At 33.0% G+C, this 15613-nt stretch overlaps 2 protein-coding genes across 3 annotated transcripts; both read left to right on the plus strand.

Annotated features, from left to right (window-relative positions):
- The first annotated feature begins 153 nt into the window (after nt 1-153).
- LOC108211028 (protein root UVB sensitive 2, chloroplastic) lies at nt 154-5539 on the plus strand. 2 transcript variants are annotated; one of them, XM_017382506.2, is made up of 10 exons: nt 154-281; nt 766-891; nt 2335-2423; nt 2557-2641; nt 2910-2969; nt 3055-3148; nt 3292-3389; nt 3600-3779; nt 4668-4790; nt 4866-5539. In XM_017382506.2, exons 1-10 carry the CDS (start codon nt 270-272, stop codon nt 5289-5291), a joined length of 1293 nt encoding a protein of 430 aa, XP_017237995.1. In that variant the 5' UTR covers nt 154-269; the 3' UTR covers nt 5292-5539. The 2 variants fall into 2 exon arrangements, with proteins under 2 accessions (XP_017237995.1, XP_063946307.1); XM_064090237.1 differs by lacking the exon at nt 154-281 and adding an exon at nt 314-449.
- An 8140-nt stretch (nt 5540-13679) lies between these two features.
- Nucleotides 13680-15514, plus strand: LOC108211867 (transcription factor MYB13). Its single transcript, XM_017383578.2, has 3 exons — nt 13680-13871; nt 14006-14135; nt 14660-15514. Exons 1-3 carry the CDS (start codon nt 13739-13741, stop codon nt 15195-15197), a joined length of 801 nt encoding a protein of 266 aa, XP_017239067.1. The 5' UTR covers nt 13680-13738; the 3' UTR covers nt 15198-15514.
- Nucleotides 15515-15613: the final 99 nt, after the last annotated feature.

Below are 15613 nucleotides of genomic sequence, written 5' to 3' on the forward strand. Positions count from 1 at the left end.
ATAATAGAAGATAATTTTAAGTAACAAACAAATAAAATCAGAATAAAAATTCATGAAACACATATTCAAAATTTTGAATTCTTTTTTAATTCAATTTTATACCGAAAATTCGAATAATCCGATTTACTAATTTTAGTGCTCACCCCAGAGTCCCAGACCATCAACCCACATACCCAAATTGCAAAATTTACGAGTTTGGTCATTTCTAAAACAGCCGGCGGGAGGGAGGGGCTTCTCCTTTTTCTCTTATCCACCTCAACTTTTCACTCATGAATCTACTGGTATGTATCTTTATTTTCTTTCTCTTATGTATCTTTGTTCTCCAAGCTTTAATCTTTTCTTGAACTTGTTATACTTGAGTAGTTTTGTCATTGTTTTTTCTGGATTAAGCTTGTTCACTTTAATGGTATTCAAGTTCTTGATTATAAAGATTACATTTTGATAAAAGGGTAAGATATTTATACACAAAATATGGGTTTCAAGCTTTTTAATTGAGTACCCATGTCAATCTTTTTGCTTCATTGAGCTTTTTTGCTCAGTTAATTGTGTATTTTAGTGTTTATATTGAGTTTTTGAGTGTAAAGATGATGGTTTTGTGAAAGGGTAATGTGGGTTTTAATGTTATGTGTGTGTTTAACCTGTGAAAATGACTAAATGAGTAACTAGATTAGTGTTGATGTTTATTAAGCATTTTACGCACTCTGTTGTTCATTTAAAAGTGTTGTTATTGAGTTCTTGGTTGTAAAGATGATACTTTGATAATAGGGTAAGATAAAGATGCCAAAGAAAGAGGAACCCGTCACTCCGCCAAGTCAAGTTCCTGTCTTTTGGATTGAAACTTCTGATTCTCAGTCTCGGCAATATCAATTTGAAACCGATGGCCAACTTTCGGTTAGTATTTTCATTTAGCTTTGCATTTTGTATATGTGATTGATTATATGTAGCTAAAGTTTTGATTATCACGTAATTGTGGTTCATTAATGTATTGGTGATCAGCTGATTCCAAATATGAATCATATATGTATATGTATTTATTACCTACCGTAGTTTAGTTTTGACCTCAAAATTAATTTTAGTTGATTGAAGAGTAGTAGTGGCATGGTAATGCGATGATTATGATAAATTTGAGAACGTTGCTGGTAAATTTTTGCCATCGCAATATTTTCAATGTAAAAGCGAATGAAAGAGTTTAGGACAACCCTGGAGTATTTATGCTACACACGGGTGTTTAATTGCTCATAATTGTTACATGACGAACTTTTATAGTTTCCACTGACCCAGGTTGTCAGTAAAGTGATCCATTTTGTTACCATTTACGAGTTTGATTTGTCCTTATTGTGACTTTCATACAACGATACACACCCCTTCCCATTACCTTTCTTTTTGTGTTTATGGTTGCTTTACTGCCATTACCAAACTCATAACTTGTATAGGGTGGTTAACAGCTATGTTCTGCCAAATCTTTATTTCATCTCGAGTACGTATGTCGGACACTGAACCTTCATTTTAGGCCAAAAATATGCAAAATAAAAAAAATTAAAAAATCGTAGTATGCCAAGTCTGAGAGTTGGGCACAAATTCATATTGAACGTTGCCAGCCGAATCTGGGTATCTTAGGAGGACAGTTTAGAGTTTAGACACGTATAGAATGATTGAAAATTAAGTTCCTTTGCACTACTAGTGTTTTGTCATGAACGCTTGGTACTTGAAAATGGAAGCTAGTTTGTGAAATTCAATTTGGAGGGTAGGAAAGGAATATGAAGTGAAACTTGGATTATTTTTTTTAACTGATTTAAGAAAGAATTAATTTACCAGATCGTTCTTATCATTCCCTTGCCTTTCGGCTCTGTCCGAAATAGCACTTGCAAAAACGCGAGAGGACCCAGCTTCTAGATCACAACTCCACTTCGCATCATATTAATACAGAGAATATTTTATTGTTACATAACTCTGCATTCATCATTTTGCCTTCAGTTTCAATCCATTACTCCCTTATTACACTTAGCTTATTTCATAGATGGCAAAAATCTTTTTATTTTTCCACAAGTATGTTATGTTTGGAGTACACCATAAAAAGTCATATTGAGTAAACTTTCTGGATATATTGTTTCTTCCTGTTCTCAAACTAAAACTATTCAACTAATTCATTAATACACCAATATGAGGTAGTATGATATATAATTAGTTTATGGAGGAACAACTTCTTTGAGCATGCTTACAAACCCATGGTGTTTACCGCAATAAACAGTCTCTCGATGCATTGAGCTTGTAGACATATTTAGCAGACCAAGTTATGTGTATCTATTTCTTGATGAATATGGATCTACTTTGCAGGTAAAGGTGCTTGATGACTCCAGACCAGTTATCCATAAAATGGCCGAATCCTTCTTAAATCAGTTTTTTCCATCTGGTTATCCATATAGGTGAATTGCTTGATCATACTTGTATAAATATCGATGGTCCAGTATGGTCTGTACAGGCTACTTATCGCTAGTCAGAGCAGAATCCTTTCGATAGTAATGTAAGTAATTAGTTGGTGCCGTGGTGCTTCTGCAGTGTGAATGAAGGGTATCTTAGGTACACGCAATTCAGGGCAATGCAACACTTCACAAGTGCAGCTTTATCTGTGTTATCAACTCAGGTCTGTTTCTTGTTCATATTGAGCATCTGCATAGCAATTTAGCAACATCATACTTAAAAAAAAAAACTTGTAATAAAAATTACTTTGTAGTTGTACTACTAATTGTCTGTGAGCAACATTCTCCAATCAGATTTATAAACTTTTTGTTCTGGATTTGTATTTATATTGTGTATTTAGCATTGATTTTAAGTGCATCTTTTAGTTACAACTGGCATCGTGATAATCACAATTTGAATTCTTATATCTTAATCTCCCTATTCCATTGCAGTCTCTTCTGTATGCTGCAGGCTTACGACCTACCCCGGCACAGGCAACAGCTGTTAGTTGGGTAAGATAATAATTGCTAGAATTTCTACAGGATCAACTTTTCAAGCACTATTGCGTAGCAACATCTCTGACTTGCTGATAAACAGATCTTGAAAGATGGGATGCAGCATGCTGGAAAGCTTATATGTAGCAGTTTGGGAGCTAGAATGGATTCCGAGCCCAAACGTTGGAGGATATTAGGTGTGTCGTATGTTCCTGACTCTAAAGAGATCACTCTTTATATTTCTTTAAACAGTTGTTTTTTTATATTATTTTATCTTTTCTGGATGCCATTGGTTATGCTTCTTAGAACATTTACATAATTGAGTATTTGAAATGTGCAGCTGATGTGCTGTATGATCTGGGCACTGGCTTGGAAGTTCTTTCTCCCTTGTGCCCACAGTTATTTCTTGAAATGGCAGGCCTGGGCAACTTTGCTAAGGTAAGTTATCCATGTCGATTTCTTGGGCGTATTAGTAGCTTCCCGGACTATCCTTATCATGTAGTTAAATACCACAAAAATAAATGACGAATTTCAGTTTGCATCTTTACGAGATTGCAAGTGAATAGGCATATTATGTAGACTCTGTTGTTGATCATATCCCCCCATTTAAGCCTGCTGATGTACACCATGTTTGTTGTTTGTAATCAGGGAATGGCTGTTGTTGCAGCAAGAGCTACTAGACTGCCAATATATTCTTCATTTGCCAAAGAAGGCAACCTCAGTGACCTGTTCGCGAAAGGGGAGGCCATCTCAACTGTTTTTAATGTTCTTGGGTTAGGTGCAGGAATCCAATTAGTTTCTACTGTTTGCTCATCTATGCAAGGAAAGGTATCACTAATTCTGCTTCTTAATTCTCGGTCATAGTACTTGAATATATTTCACTCGATCATTCTTAATTTTTTTCTTTTAAGTAATGAACAATGTAGCTTATATTGTTGAACTCCTTTAAATTGTAAAGAAAATATAGGTTTGCCTTATCTTTGTTGATCATTTCATGTCACTATAATATAAAAGATCATAAAATAACATAAATGTATGCCAGCATCACAGCTCATGTACGTGAATCATTGTATCAGTTATTTTGAGTATATTATTAATGCCTCAAAATAGTATTATATTTGTCGGCTTTTCTTATTTTCATTTGTTGATTCTTTACTTTTTATTTTTTTTCGGTGTGTTGGATGTTTGTTTTTACACGAGTATATATCATAAAATTTGTTGATGCAAAACTTGTCATATATTTGATATTGAGATGATATTGGGTTGCTGCTTCATTCCCACATGTTTTCAACCATCTTTTATTGGTTAGTTCGATGGGTCAGAAATAATATATTTCCATGACATTATATCAAACAGCACACTTCTGTATACTGGTGTCTTGTTTACTTTGATAAGTTTCCCGTGATAGCCTTTAAAAGTTATAAACATTATTACCAAGTCCACGATTATATTTGATGCAGTTTTATGGTAACTATTGCACTTGGATTGCTTAGAGTTAGATTTCAGGTCAGCATACTGTAATAACAATATTAGCCAGCCTGAAGCGTCAATCAACTAAGGTAGTAATGACAAACATCAAATATAATCTGATCATGGCATTAATAGAAATATCCTCTAATCAGGTTTGTTAGAATAATATACAGAATTGGCCATCAGTTCCAAGTTAAACGTACCCTGCATAACGTATGAAACTCTATATAACTTCGCATGTTGCAGATGATTGTGGGACCTCTCCTTTCCCTTGCCCATATTTGTTGTGTATGTGAAGAAATGCGAGCTACTCCTGTCAACACCTTGAATCCTCAAAGAACTGCCATGATTGTGGAAGATTTTTTAAAGGTCTGTTTATAAAATTTGAAGCATATGATAGCTGTTCTGTCTTAACTTTAACACAACTAATGTTTAATAAACCAGACAGGAAAAATATCCAGTCCTGCTGACTTGAGATACCGAGAAGATCTCTTATTTCCCGGGCGACTTATTGAGGATGCTGGAAGTGTTAAAGTGGGTAGGGATCTGCACAGGGCTATAAAGCCCTCAAAGCTTCGTCAAATCAAAGAACTATTCCCTGAAGAAAAATTTCTTTTGAATCGTGGAACTAGATGGACTGACATGGTATTGGAACAGAATGCTACTGGTGAAGACGCATTGAGGGGTTGGCTGGTTGCTGCATATGCTGCCAATATTGAAAAAAGTGCTCACGAGAATAATATCAATGCTTTAGAGGAGGCTTATGAGAAAATGAATAGCGTAATCACTCCGCTTGTCTCTGAGCTGCAGGCTAAAGGTTGGCACACAGATCGTTTTCTTGATGGAACTGGAAGCCGGTTTGCTTTTTAATATTAAGCATGATCAGGTAATACCTGTTTTTTCCCGGTATAGAGTTCTCTGCATTAAGGTAGTATGCATGCGCAATTGCATATTTAATTTCTTCCTGATATATATATCTCATCTCAGTCTAGGAAACTAAGACACGTGCAGTTTTTGTTTATGATTCTGTAGTTCATATAAGTACTTTGTATATGTAAAGATGACAATTTTTCTGAAATTTCACCAGAATCATTATAAGAAACTAAACTTTAAACAACTGCAAAAAATTTTAAATTTCTTGAGTGGTGTTGCTAGGGGTCCCGCCTAGGCCTGTAATTCGAGTCATGCCTCTCGCAAGCAGCTCGAGCTCGAACACGTTTAATGAGACCCGACCCGGCTCGAGCTCGAACAAGATTTCATACTCGTTTAGTTAAATGAGCCAGCTCAACTCGACTTGTGAAATTAAATGATCCGAGTTCATTTAGAGGTTTAGACTCGATTAAGTGTAAAATTAAACAAGCCGGCTCGACCGACTCGTTAAAATCGGCTCGTTTAGCTAAATGAGCCGGCTCGACTTGTAAAATTAAACGAGTCGAGTTTAGGTAGAGGTTTTGGCTCGATTAAATTAAACAAGCCGGCTCGCCCGACTCGATTAACCTTTCGTATTATTGCCCGACTCGAAACTTTGCTCGCTCGGCCCGAATTACAGCCCTAGTCCTCCACACCCTTAGCAACGCCACATACTGGCTTTACTGCTCATAAGTCCGCTTCGACCAGGTTTTACTGTCATGCACAAAGTACATTGAATACCAGCTAATCAAGTTCTTCTACTGATTATAAGATATAAGCAGAAATCGCATCTCCAATCTCTCTACTATTCTCACATGCACATCATTTTTTCAATGTTTTAATTTTCAAATGACGAATTTTCATGCAAATGGTTGGGACTGGGACCAAATAAGCCTACAGCTTATGATTGATGGCTTGATGAGGATAGTTAAGCTTTTGAGCATCTTTGAACCTGACTTTTTGCCGCAAAACAGTGTGTATGTATATGAATACCTGTATTCTTTTGACCATACTTTGTGTGAAACCAACAATTTTTCAAAACAATATATCTAATTTTTGAGTGGACAAATATAAATGTCTTACATTGTTGCATGTACCTCTGTCAAGATTGTACTGGTTCGTTATCGTTACTCCCTCTGTCCCATTTAATTTTATACGCTCGACACGCACTTCAATGTTTTTATAAAATATAGTTCTATAACTTATTTTTAAAATTTTCTTTTTCTGAATAAAAGTATAACATCCAAACTTTTATTCGAAAAAGAAAAATCTTAAAAATTAATCATAAATCTATACTTTACAGAATCATTGAAATCCGTGTCGCATTCCCGTTCCCCAATGTATATAACTAGGGGGACAGAGGGAGTATATAAAATGATTATAGTAACGTTGTTCATGGTTGTAGAAATCAGGGATCGGAATTTGTCAGTCGACATATCGATTCATGATTTATAAGGAATATATCAGATATTTTTTGACAAATCAGAGATTTTTAGTAAAATTGAAATGATAATGATAAATTGGTGAAATGTTTTTTTAATAACTAATCGATTTTTTTAAATAAATCAGGGATTTTTAGAACGTTAAAGTTGCCCGTCCACTGTTTAAACTCTTTCATGTGTATGTATAGTCATTGTCTTCAAGTCGTCTTCTTTCCCTTCGCAAGATACATCATACAGACAAAAGCCACCTATATTTTAGCGTCTTGTGAGCAGCTCCCTCCACTATCAGCCACATGATGGCCTTGTCGCAAACTTTTTAAAATTATACTCCCTCCGTCCTTTTTTACGTGTTTATTTTGACTTTTGATCAGTCAAATTGACTATGTTTTGATTGAACTTTACATGTATTAGATAATTGAGAAAAATAATAAAAATTATACAATTAGAAAGTATATTTGGTCTATTTTAATATGCAACTTTCAGATTTTAAAAATAATAAGTAGATAATTTGTAATGTTTAGTAAAAAATTGGTCAATTTGACTACTCGAAAAGCAAAATGGACATGTAAAAAAGGACGGAGGGAGTAATAAAAATTTAATGTTTGTATTATTGCATGATTAGAATGTGGCCGAACTAGGAATTTGAAATAGCCGGGCTTCGATCAAGTTTTTAGTATTTTAAATTTGGCCATAATTTATTAAATAAAATTTTCAATGAATTTTAATAATCAGTCGAAGTAGTAGTGACTGCTAGTTCCGCTGTTCTGGCAGTGTTCAAAAAATTTCTGATTTATCTAAAATTGTTGGTTAATTCTTAAAAAATATTTTATCAATTTATCAATTACACTTTGATTGACAAAAATTCTCCGATTTATTCAATAATCTTAATAAATTTTCAATAAATCTTGAATGATCAACCGATCAATTTTGTTTCCCAACTTTTGCAACCAAAATGGAAGAGTAACAACCATATTCATGATCAAACTGAATACTGAGACCAGAATATATAAAAACATAGATGGCCAAGTGGATATAGAAGGAATCTGTTATGGATACAGGTCCCTGCATATGTTTGCTAGGGGTCTGTTAAAAATCATACAATTTTGTGGCATCCAACGGCTAAAATTAAAACAAAATTTTAGTATGTCCAACGTTTTTTTAGCGCTGGACAGGGTTTCCCCCGTCCAACGCTAAAAAAACGTTGAATATACTAAAATTTTATTTTAATCTTGACCGCTGAATATGTATCCAACGGCCAAGAAACTGTATGATTTTTAACAGGTCCCTAGGGGACGGGACCCATCTGTTATTATGTTTGTTACGAAAGCTTTTCTACTTTGGCGGGCTTGACTCTCAAGGCATTACTTCTTAGCCTTGATGACTTGAGAGAGTGGTAAACTTAAAAAGTTCAAGAAAATGTTTGGTAAAAGCTTGAAATGTAAGTACAGATTGGTACCACTAACCAAAAGCATTTGAATAACCTCAAGTAATAATTTTTTTTATTATTATTATATTCGTTCTTGGCATTACTTTTACTCTCCAAAGAATCTGATTATAAAATTTGGGATTTGAAATTAATCTGTTAAATTGTCGATTGGGGATTTATGGGAAATTCTTTTGATATGTAGGAGATTATAGTCAAATCAGAGTATACTTGATAAATTGATGAAATATTTTTGAAAGATTAATTGGGAATTAATTAAAAAGAATTTATTTAATCAAAAAATTTGAAAACACTGTATGAGAGATATCATTGTTACTGTATATATATTAAAGCAGAGAAATCTTGACGGGACCGTTTGGTCAAATTTAAAACAAAGTGAAGAAGTGGAGTAGAAGTGAGAAATAAATAAGTAAATAAAGTGTTTGGGAAAGTGAACCCTAAAGATACAGCTTCTTAAAAGTGCTTATAGTTCATTATTCAAACGAGTTAAAAAAAATAAAAATCAGAAATATAAGTTGCTTCTCGTTCCGAACCAGGCGCACCATCTGCTTTGCCCTTTTGAGTTTGATTCCGTTTAACCCGAGAATTATTGTCAAATAATCCTCCGCTTAGACCATGTTGACTATTTAAGTGTTATGCTAAAATGAGGCTGTATGTTGTCAGTGTTTCAAACTTTATAAATATAATATATTATTTAAATATTATCTACAATATAATATGGTATATAATTTTTAAATATTTGATAAATACAGTCAACACAACGAGTCATCGAAGTTGGCTACCTTTTCAAATATTGTCTATAAATTTTATTTATGATATTTTTATTCATCTTTAACTAAAAATTTCCATAAATAGGATATGTATGAGTTTAACTACTTGGGGTTGGTTGGTGGATGTTTGGCTTAGCTTAAAAATATATACTTTCGGACTTTTTTTGACTTTAAATTATTTATATTTTTTTTATGTAGTGTTTGGCAAAATGCTTATTGGGTTTTTAAGCCAGAAGCTGAAAGTCAGAAGAGTGTTTTTAATGATTCGCATTTTATTTGATGATTACTCGCTCCGTCTAGTTCTATACATTTAATATTGGCACGTAATTTTAGGAGTGCTATAAAATATAGTTTCGTAATATCTTTTTTAAGAAATTTTATACATCAAACTTTTGTTTAGAAAATAGAAATATTAAAAGTACTAATGTAGAAATCAATGGGATAAATAGAGTACTCCCTCCATCTAATCTATAATATTAAATATTATCGTGAGTGATCTTATTAGATTCGTATTGATGAATATTTTAATATAGTGAAACTTTTATATTTAATATTAATATAAAAGTAAATATATGAATTATCAAAAGTTTGTAAAAAATTGATCTGTACGTATCTACGTGATCTATGTCGGCAAGATCCTACTTGATCATGATTGATTTGATCATAAGTGGAGTGACTAGTGTACTGTGTACAAATGGAGTACAGTAGTTCTTTTCCCGCACAAAATTCTCCAATCAAAAGCCGCATTAGTAATGTCTGTGAGCTCATCAAGCTAGCTTTGTAGTACAAGTTTGCCCTACATCAGGGCAGGGTTATACTCATAATTTTATAAATTATTTTTTAAAAAAATTTATAAATAAATTATACAATTTATTTTATACATATCTTAAATAACGTATCAAGTTTTGCAAAAACGGTAAACTTTAAGATAAACATGAGAAAGGACTACAAAAAATTTACAACAGGTATTAACAAATAAAAATATTTATAACGGAATCTGGTGTAGTTCTTTAACTTCAGTTGATATGAATATAAACAGATCGGAACATGTCTTATTTTTAAGTGAAATATAAAAGTGACAAGATTCTATGTATGTCAAAGTACAACTTATTTGATATATAAAATAATAATGAAGAGAGAACGAAAGAGGAAGTTATATGTAATTAAACTCCATTGATCAGCTGGTGTAATATGATGATTTCTTCAATTTCTTAATAATTCCGAGGTGGTTTTAAGTCAAACAGTGAATTAAACAGAATATCAAATATCCCGGACAAAATAAATACAAATTAAGTCTTGTCTTTTGATAATTATTTATAAGTTATAATTTGTTAATTATTCATAGTTTATATATATGTTTGTGTGTGTGTGTATATATATACGGGTTGCACTCCACACAGAACACTTAAAAAAAGAACAATACAAAACACTGTCATAACACTTCATTTTTCACAAATAATTATTTGTTAAAGTTATAATTACATAACTGAACAATAATTAAATTTAATATATGAAATCTAACATCCAAACTCATCCAAATTATTGATATGAAATATTATAGAATCCAGAACAGAATGCAGAATAGAATCATATAAATATATTTTTTGCACGATTATTTTACATAGAATCATGTTATTTTTAATAAATATTTATTATTAAACATGGTGGATACTATTATCATTCATAATAAAACGTTATTCAGCTTAAAATTTGAATTTAGTTCAAGTTTTAGATGAGATTCTATGTTTGATTCTAAAGTGTTCCGTGTTGTTCTTTTTTTAACGGTGTTCTGTTTTGAGCAATGGCCTATATTAGAGCTGAACAAAAAGACCGGGCCTAAAAAGACCGTCTGGTCTGGCCCGGTAAAAAGACCGGATAAAGCCCGTCTACTAAAAGCCCGGCCCGGTCTTTATCTGGCGTGCAAGTCCTTACAAGTCCTTGATTTTTTGTCAAAAATCTGGCCCGGCCCGGCAAAAAATCTGGCCTGGATAAAGACCGGGCCTGATAAAAGACCGGTCTAAAGCCTGGATAAAAGCCCGGATGAAAAGCCCGATTAACCTATAAATCGGAATTTTTTACACATCCAAGTCCATGTATAAATATTAAACATATCCCCACATCAACTAGATTAATTAATGCTACACGTATTGACACAATTTTATATACAAAATTTAAATTAATTTCAATCAGTTCAAGATATGTATACATATATATCACGTCAATTCATTTATACAACTCAAATTTCAGTTAAATAGAATGATATGGAAAAACTCAATAAAAAAAGGTCATATAATTATTTAAAATCATAACTAAAAAAAGCCCGGATAAAAGCCCGGTTAAATCTGGCCCGGCCTGGTAGGCCGAAGTAGGCCTCATTTTTTCATAATAAATCTGGCCCGGCCCGACCCGGTTTTTGAAAAGCCCGGTCCGGGCTTTTGAAAAAAAGTCCGGGCTTTTGAAGGACCGGTGCCGGACCTTGTGGGCCGGTCCTTTTGTTCAGCTCTAGCCTATATATATATACACGTATTAATAAATTTGTAATATACTTGTAAATTAAGCTGCAAGGGAAAAATATTTCACACCCTTTCTTTTACCCGATAGATTCATCTGCACAGAGAAATTTACTACAGTAATATGATATTCATTCGTGCTATATATCTTCAAAAGGTCTACATTTTTGTTAAAGTGGTCCACCCTTCCCACCACATCATAAGATGGCTCAACTCCAATTTTCTCCCTTCACAACTAGTTTTTCCCTCATATTTCAGTTCCTTAGTCAACTTAAAATCCATTTACAAAATCACTAGTTGTTTGCTTTAAGCAAAAAATTATGACCACAGTCAATCCAAGCTTGACACTATCTCAAAATAAGCTTTATTTGCACTCTAATGACTTGCATTTCAATGTGAAATCAATCTTCAAATTGTGTACTTCATATAATATCTGTCCTTTGATCATACTGCTTTTTATTAACATATTGTGCAAGTGCATAACAAGCCTCTTTCTTTGACCATTTTGCACAGCATTGTAAACGCCAGAAAGTTTTTCATGCATGATTAGTAAAATTTGAATGAGTATGCAAAAGGCTACGTGAGGGTTAAGTATACTATGACATTAAAATATTGTTGAGCCCTAATCGATCGGTTGCAACAGTCAGCCAATCATATGAGAGAAATTGCCAGTAAAGAATTAGAGCTAGTAGAGGACATTTGAGATTTAGCTGTCCTGCAACAACGATGGTTTGTCTCTTTAGTAGAGTAGTCGCAATATTTTGATTTTGTTACTAATATATGAATCAGATATTTTAACAAGTTTGTGTCTTGATCGAAGTTTGAATCACAAACCTAAAATTTGACATGATCTAAAACCCAACTCACTAAAAATTATGAATTAGGAGATTAGGTTCGAAATGAATAATTTTTTTATCCAAAATAATCGGGTCATGTCGAGTTGGTCCAATATATCCAAATCTATATCCGAATTTGACCCAAAATATTAGATATATAATATAATATTAGTCCGGGTCCAAAAATATGGTACAATTTGAAAATTGACTCGAGGAATTATAAATTAGGATCAGGTTCGGTTTGAAAAATAACTTATTTGAAAATTTTGGGTTGAGTTCGGGTTGACATAATGTACGCACACAAACCGTGTTGAAATATTTAGATACATTACAATTTAATATATAAGTTTATGTTAAAAGTATATATATTTATATATTACTTAAGCTTATTCATATATAATCCTATTAAGTTATTATTTACATATTTTTACCAATCATGATAAATATGATTTTTCTAATAAGAATAATTAAAATTTTAATAAATTCTGTAGGTCAAAATGGATCATATGGCGTATTGAAAATGCCGGGTTGGGGTTGAAATTTTTAATTCATTTCACGAATTGATCTAAAAACTGCTAACCCGAACACGACCCATTACTCAAAACTAGACACCCTAGTTAACTGTAGTTGTGCGGGTACCGTCTTAATTACTTAACCTAAAATAAATATTTATTGTTTATAAATTTGAAATTATTAATAAATGAAAAATTATCATTTTATGTATTTAAATATTTTTTTTGTAATTTATCATATATTAAATATAAAATTATTAATTTAATAATAAAAAACTAACTTCGTTGTCAAAGAGTTCAAATTAAAATTGTAGTAAATTTATAACCTTTAAGCCAATAAAATTTATAGATTTATCAAATTTGAACACAAAAACTCTCTCTCAAATTATATAATAAGAAAAATATATTAATTTATCGAGCTTCAACTCATCCTTTCTGTGGTCCATTTTATCCCCAAGTCAATGAAAAAAATCACTTATTTACAAAAATTTGTTTCACACCCAATTTCATCCCAAATGAAACACATTTCACCTTTATATATATGCTAATCGATCAACTTTACTAAACCGTACACTTCGTGTGTCATTCTTTAAAAGGAGTACAATGTAACAGGAATCTTTAACATGCAAACTACGATATCGACATAAATCAAGCTAGGTAAAAATAAAACCCACGTTTTTGTATTAGTTTGACCAGAAAATATAAAAAATAAAGAGAACGAAGATGTAACTGACTTTTCAGCTCTAAAGTCTCCACCTTACCTAGAATGACAGCCCCCTCCTTATTTTTGGATTATTATCTCTCCCTAGCTCTATATAAACCAAAGAGCTTTCTCATTTTTTGCATTCTCATTTGATCATCAATACTCTTGAGAACTCACTTCTTGTGTTGAAGATGGTGAGAGCTCCGTGCTGTCAGAAGATGGGACTGAAGAAAGGTCCATGGACTTGCGACGAAGATCGGATTCTTATCAATCATGTTACTCTTCATGGTCATGAAAATTGGAGGGCTCTTCCTAAACAAGCAGGTATATATAATTAAATGATCACCATTCAGACTCGAAAATGAAGAGTCGGGATAACAGAAGTCCTGATGATAAATGATCGCAACTTAGCTGATATATACCATGTAGTTGATTCTTGTGATACTTTTTTTCGTTAGGTTTGTTGAGATGTGGGAAGAGTTGCAGACTCCGGTGGACTAATTATCTGCGGCCGGATATTAAACGGGGAAATTTTAGTGAAGAAGAGGAGGAAACCATCATCAACTTGCATGAAGTTCTTGGAAACAGGTGTGTACACACTTTTACTGACCAAAATATAATAATTTTTTAACGAGGTTTTCTCGGAAACAGCCTCTTTGTTGTCATTTTCTGTATGTTCTGCATGCAACTGGTTATGACTTTACTGTATTGCTCAAGTAGTGGCATGTTAAAATATTGAGAGGAAAAGCCTGCTACGACTCTTAGGGTTCTCGTGTTAATTATGGCTTAAAAGTAAGTGGGAATGAACTGATACAACTTTTGAAAAATTGGCTTAAGAGATAATGTGCATATTTTAATGTTAAGCAAATAAGATTAGTACAGTAATCACTGTTTTAGAAGTAGGCGATTAATCCGATTAATCCTTGTTCCGTAGTTTGACGAATTGATTAAATCTCTCATTATTATCTGATCAATGTTCAATCAATTTAATTAATCTGTGATTAATCCTTCTATGTGTTCACTGATTAAATTTGATTCCTGCTTTTTACGACACTTATAGTAATTAAATATTCATGCAGTGATTAATCTGTGTTCTGTTTTCCTACATGCAGATGGTCTGCAATTGCAGCAAAATTACCAGGGAGAACTGACAATGAGATCAAGAATGTGTGGCACACTCATTTGAAAAAAAGAATTAAGAAGATTCAAGAAAGCAATGCCGCGGAAATTAAAAAAGAAGATGATATTAATGCAGAACCATCAAGATCTCGGAAAGAGGAGGAGATTTACCAGCCAAATTCACCTCAACAACAATCATCAGTGACCACAACTACCACAACCAGTGTTGATGATAATAACGAGGAGGCGATGGATGCAGATGCCTTGGTAGATTTTCTTGAATCCGATGATGCATTTTGGTCTGAAGTTTTTTCAACTGAAAATTCGGGTTCCACAAGTGACTACTTTCTAGCAGATAATTCTGGCACGGCTACAAGTGAATTTAATGGCGATGAATTTCACCTTGAATTTCCAGAATTCGATGGAAGTGATAGTGATATTAATAGAATGATGAACATGAAGAGTGATGTTGTGGACAGTTTTTGGTACGACATGCTAACAAATTCATCTGGCCAATTGCCAGAATTATAGTATGTTTTAGACTCTGAGAGGCCACTGATATTGTTCTGATTGCAGATACCACACATTTTTCCATCGCAGAATTTAGTTTATGTCAGACAACCTTGTTTTCTCAGAATACAGAGTTCCTTTTTTTTTTTTTGTAGATTACATTGTTGAACACTTCATTTTAGCTAGTTTTATTAAGAACGACAGGTTTTTATTGGTGAAGATGACTGATATTGCCTGAAAAAGACCGGAAAAATCAATAGATAGTGTACACGATGTAATCTGCAGTACTAAAGAGTACTAATTGCCCGAATCAGTAATGATGAGAGCTTCTTTACGAACATATTTTGTTGGCTGAACTTTTCAAATATTATGGAGTATTATGTAATTAATTAAGGTAACAGATCTGCAATGACTTCGTTAACAGATTAGCAGTGACT

Source organism: Daucus carota, chromosome 3 (genome assembly GCF_001625215.2).
Source record: "Daucus carota subsp. sativus chromosome 3, DH1 v3.0, whole genome shotgun sequence".
Lineage (NCBI taxonomy): Eukaryota > Viridiplantae > Streptophyta > Magnoliopsida > Apiales > Apiaceae > Daucus > Daucus carota.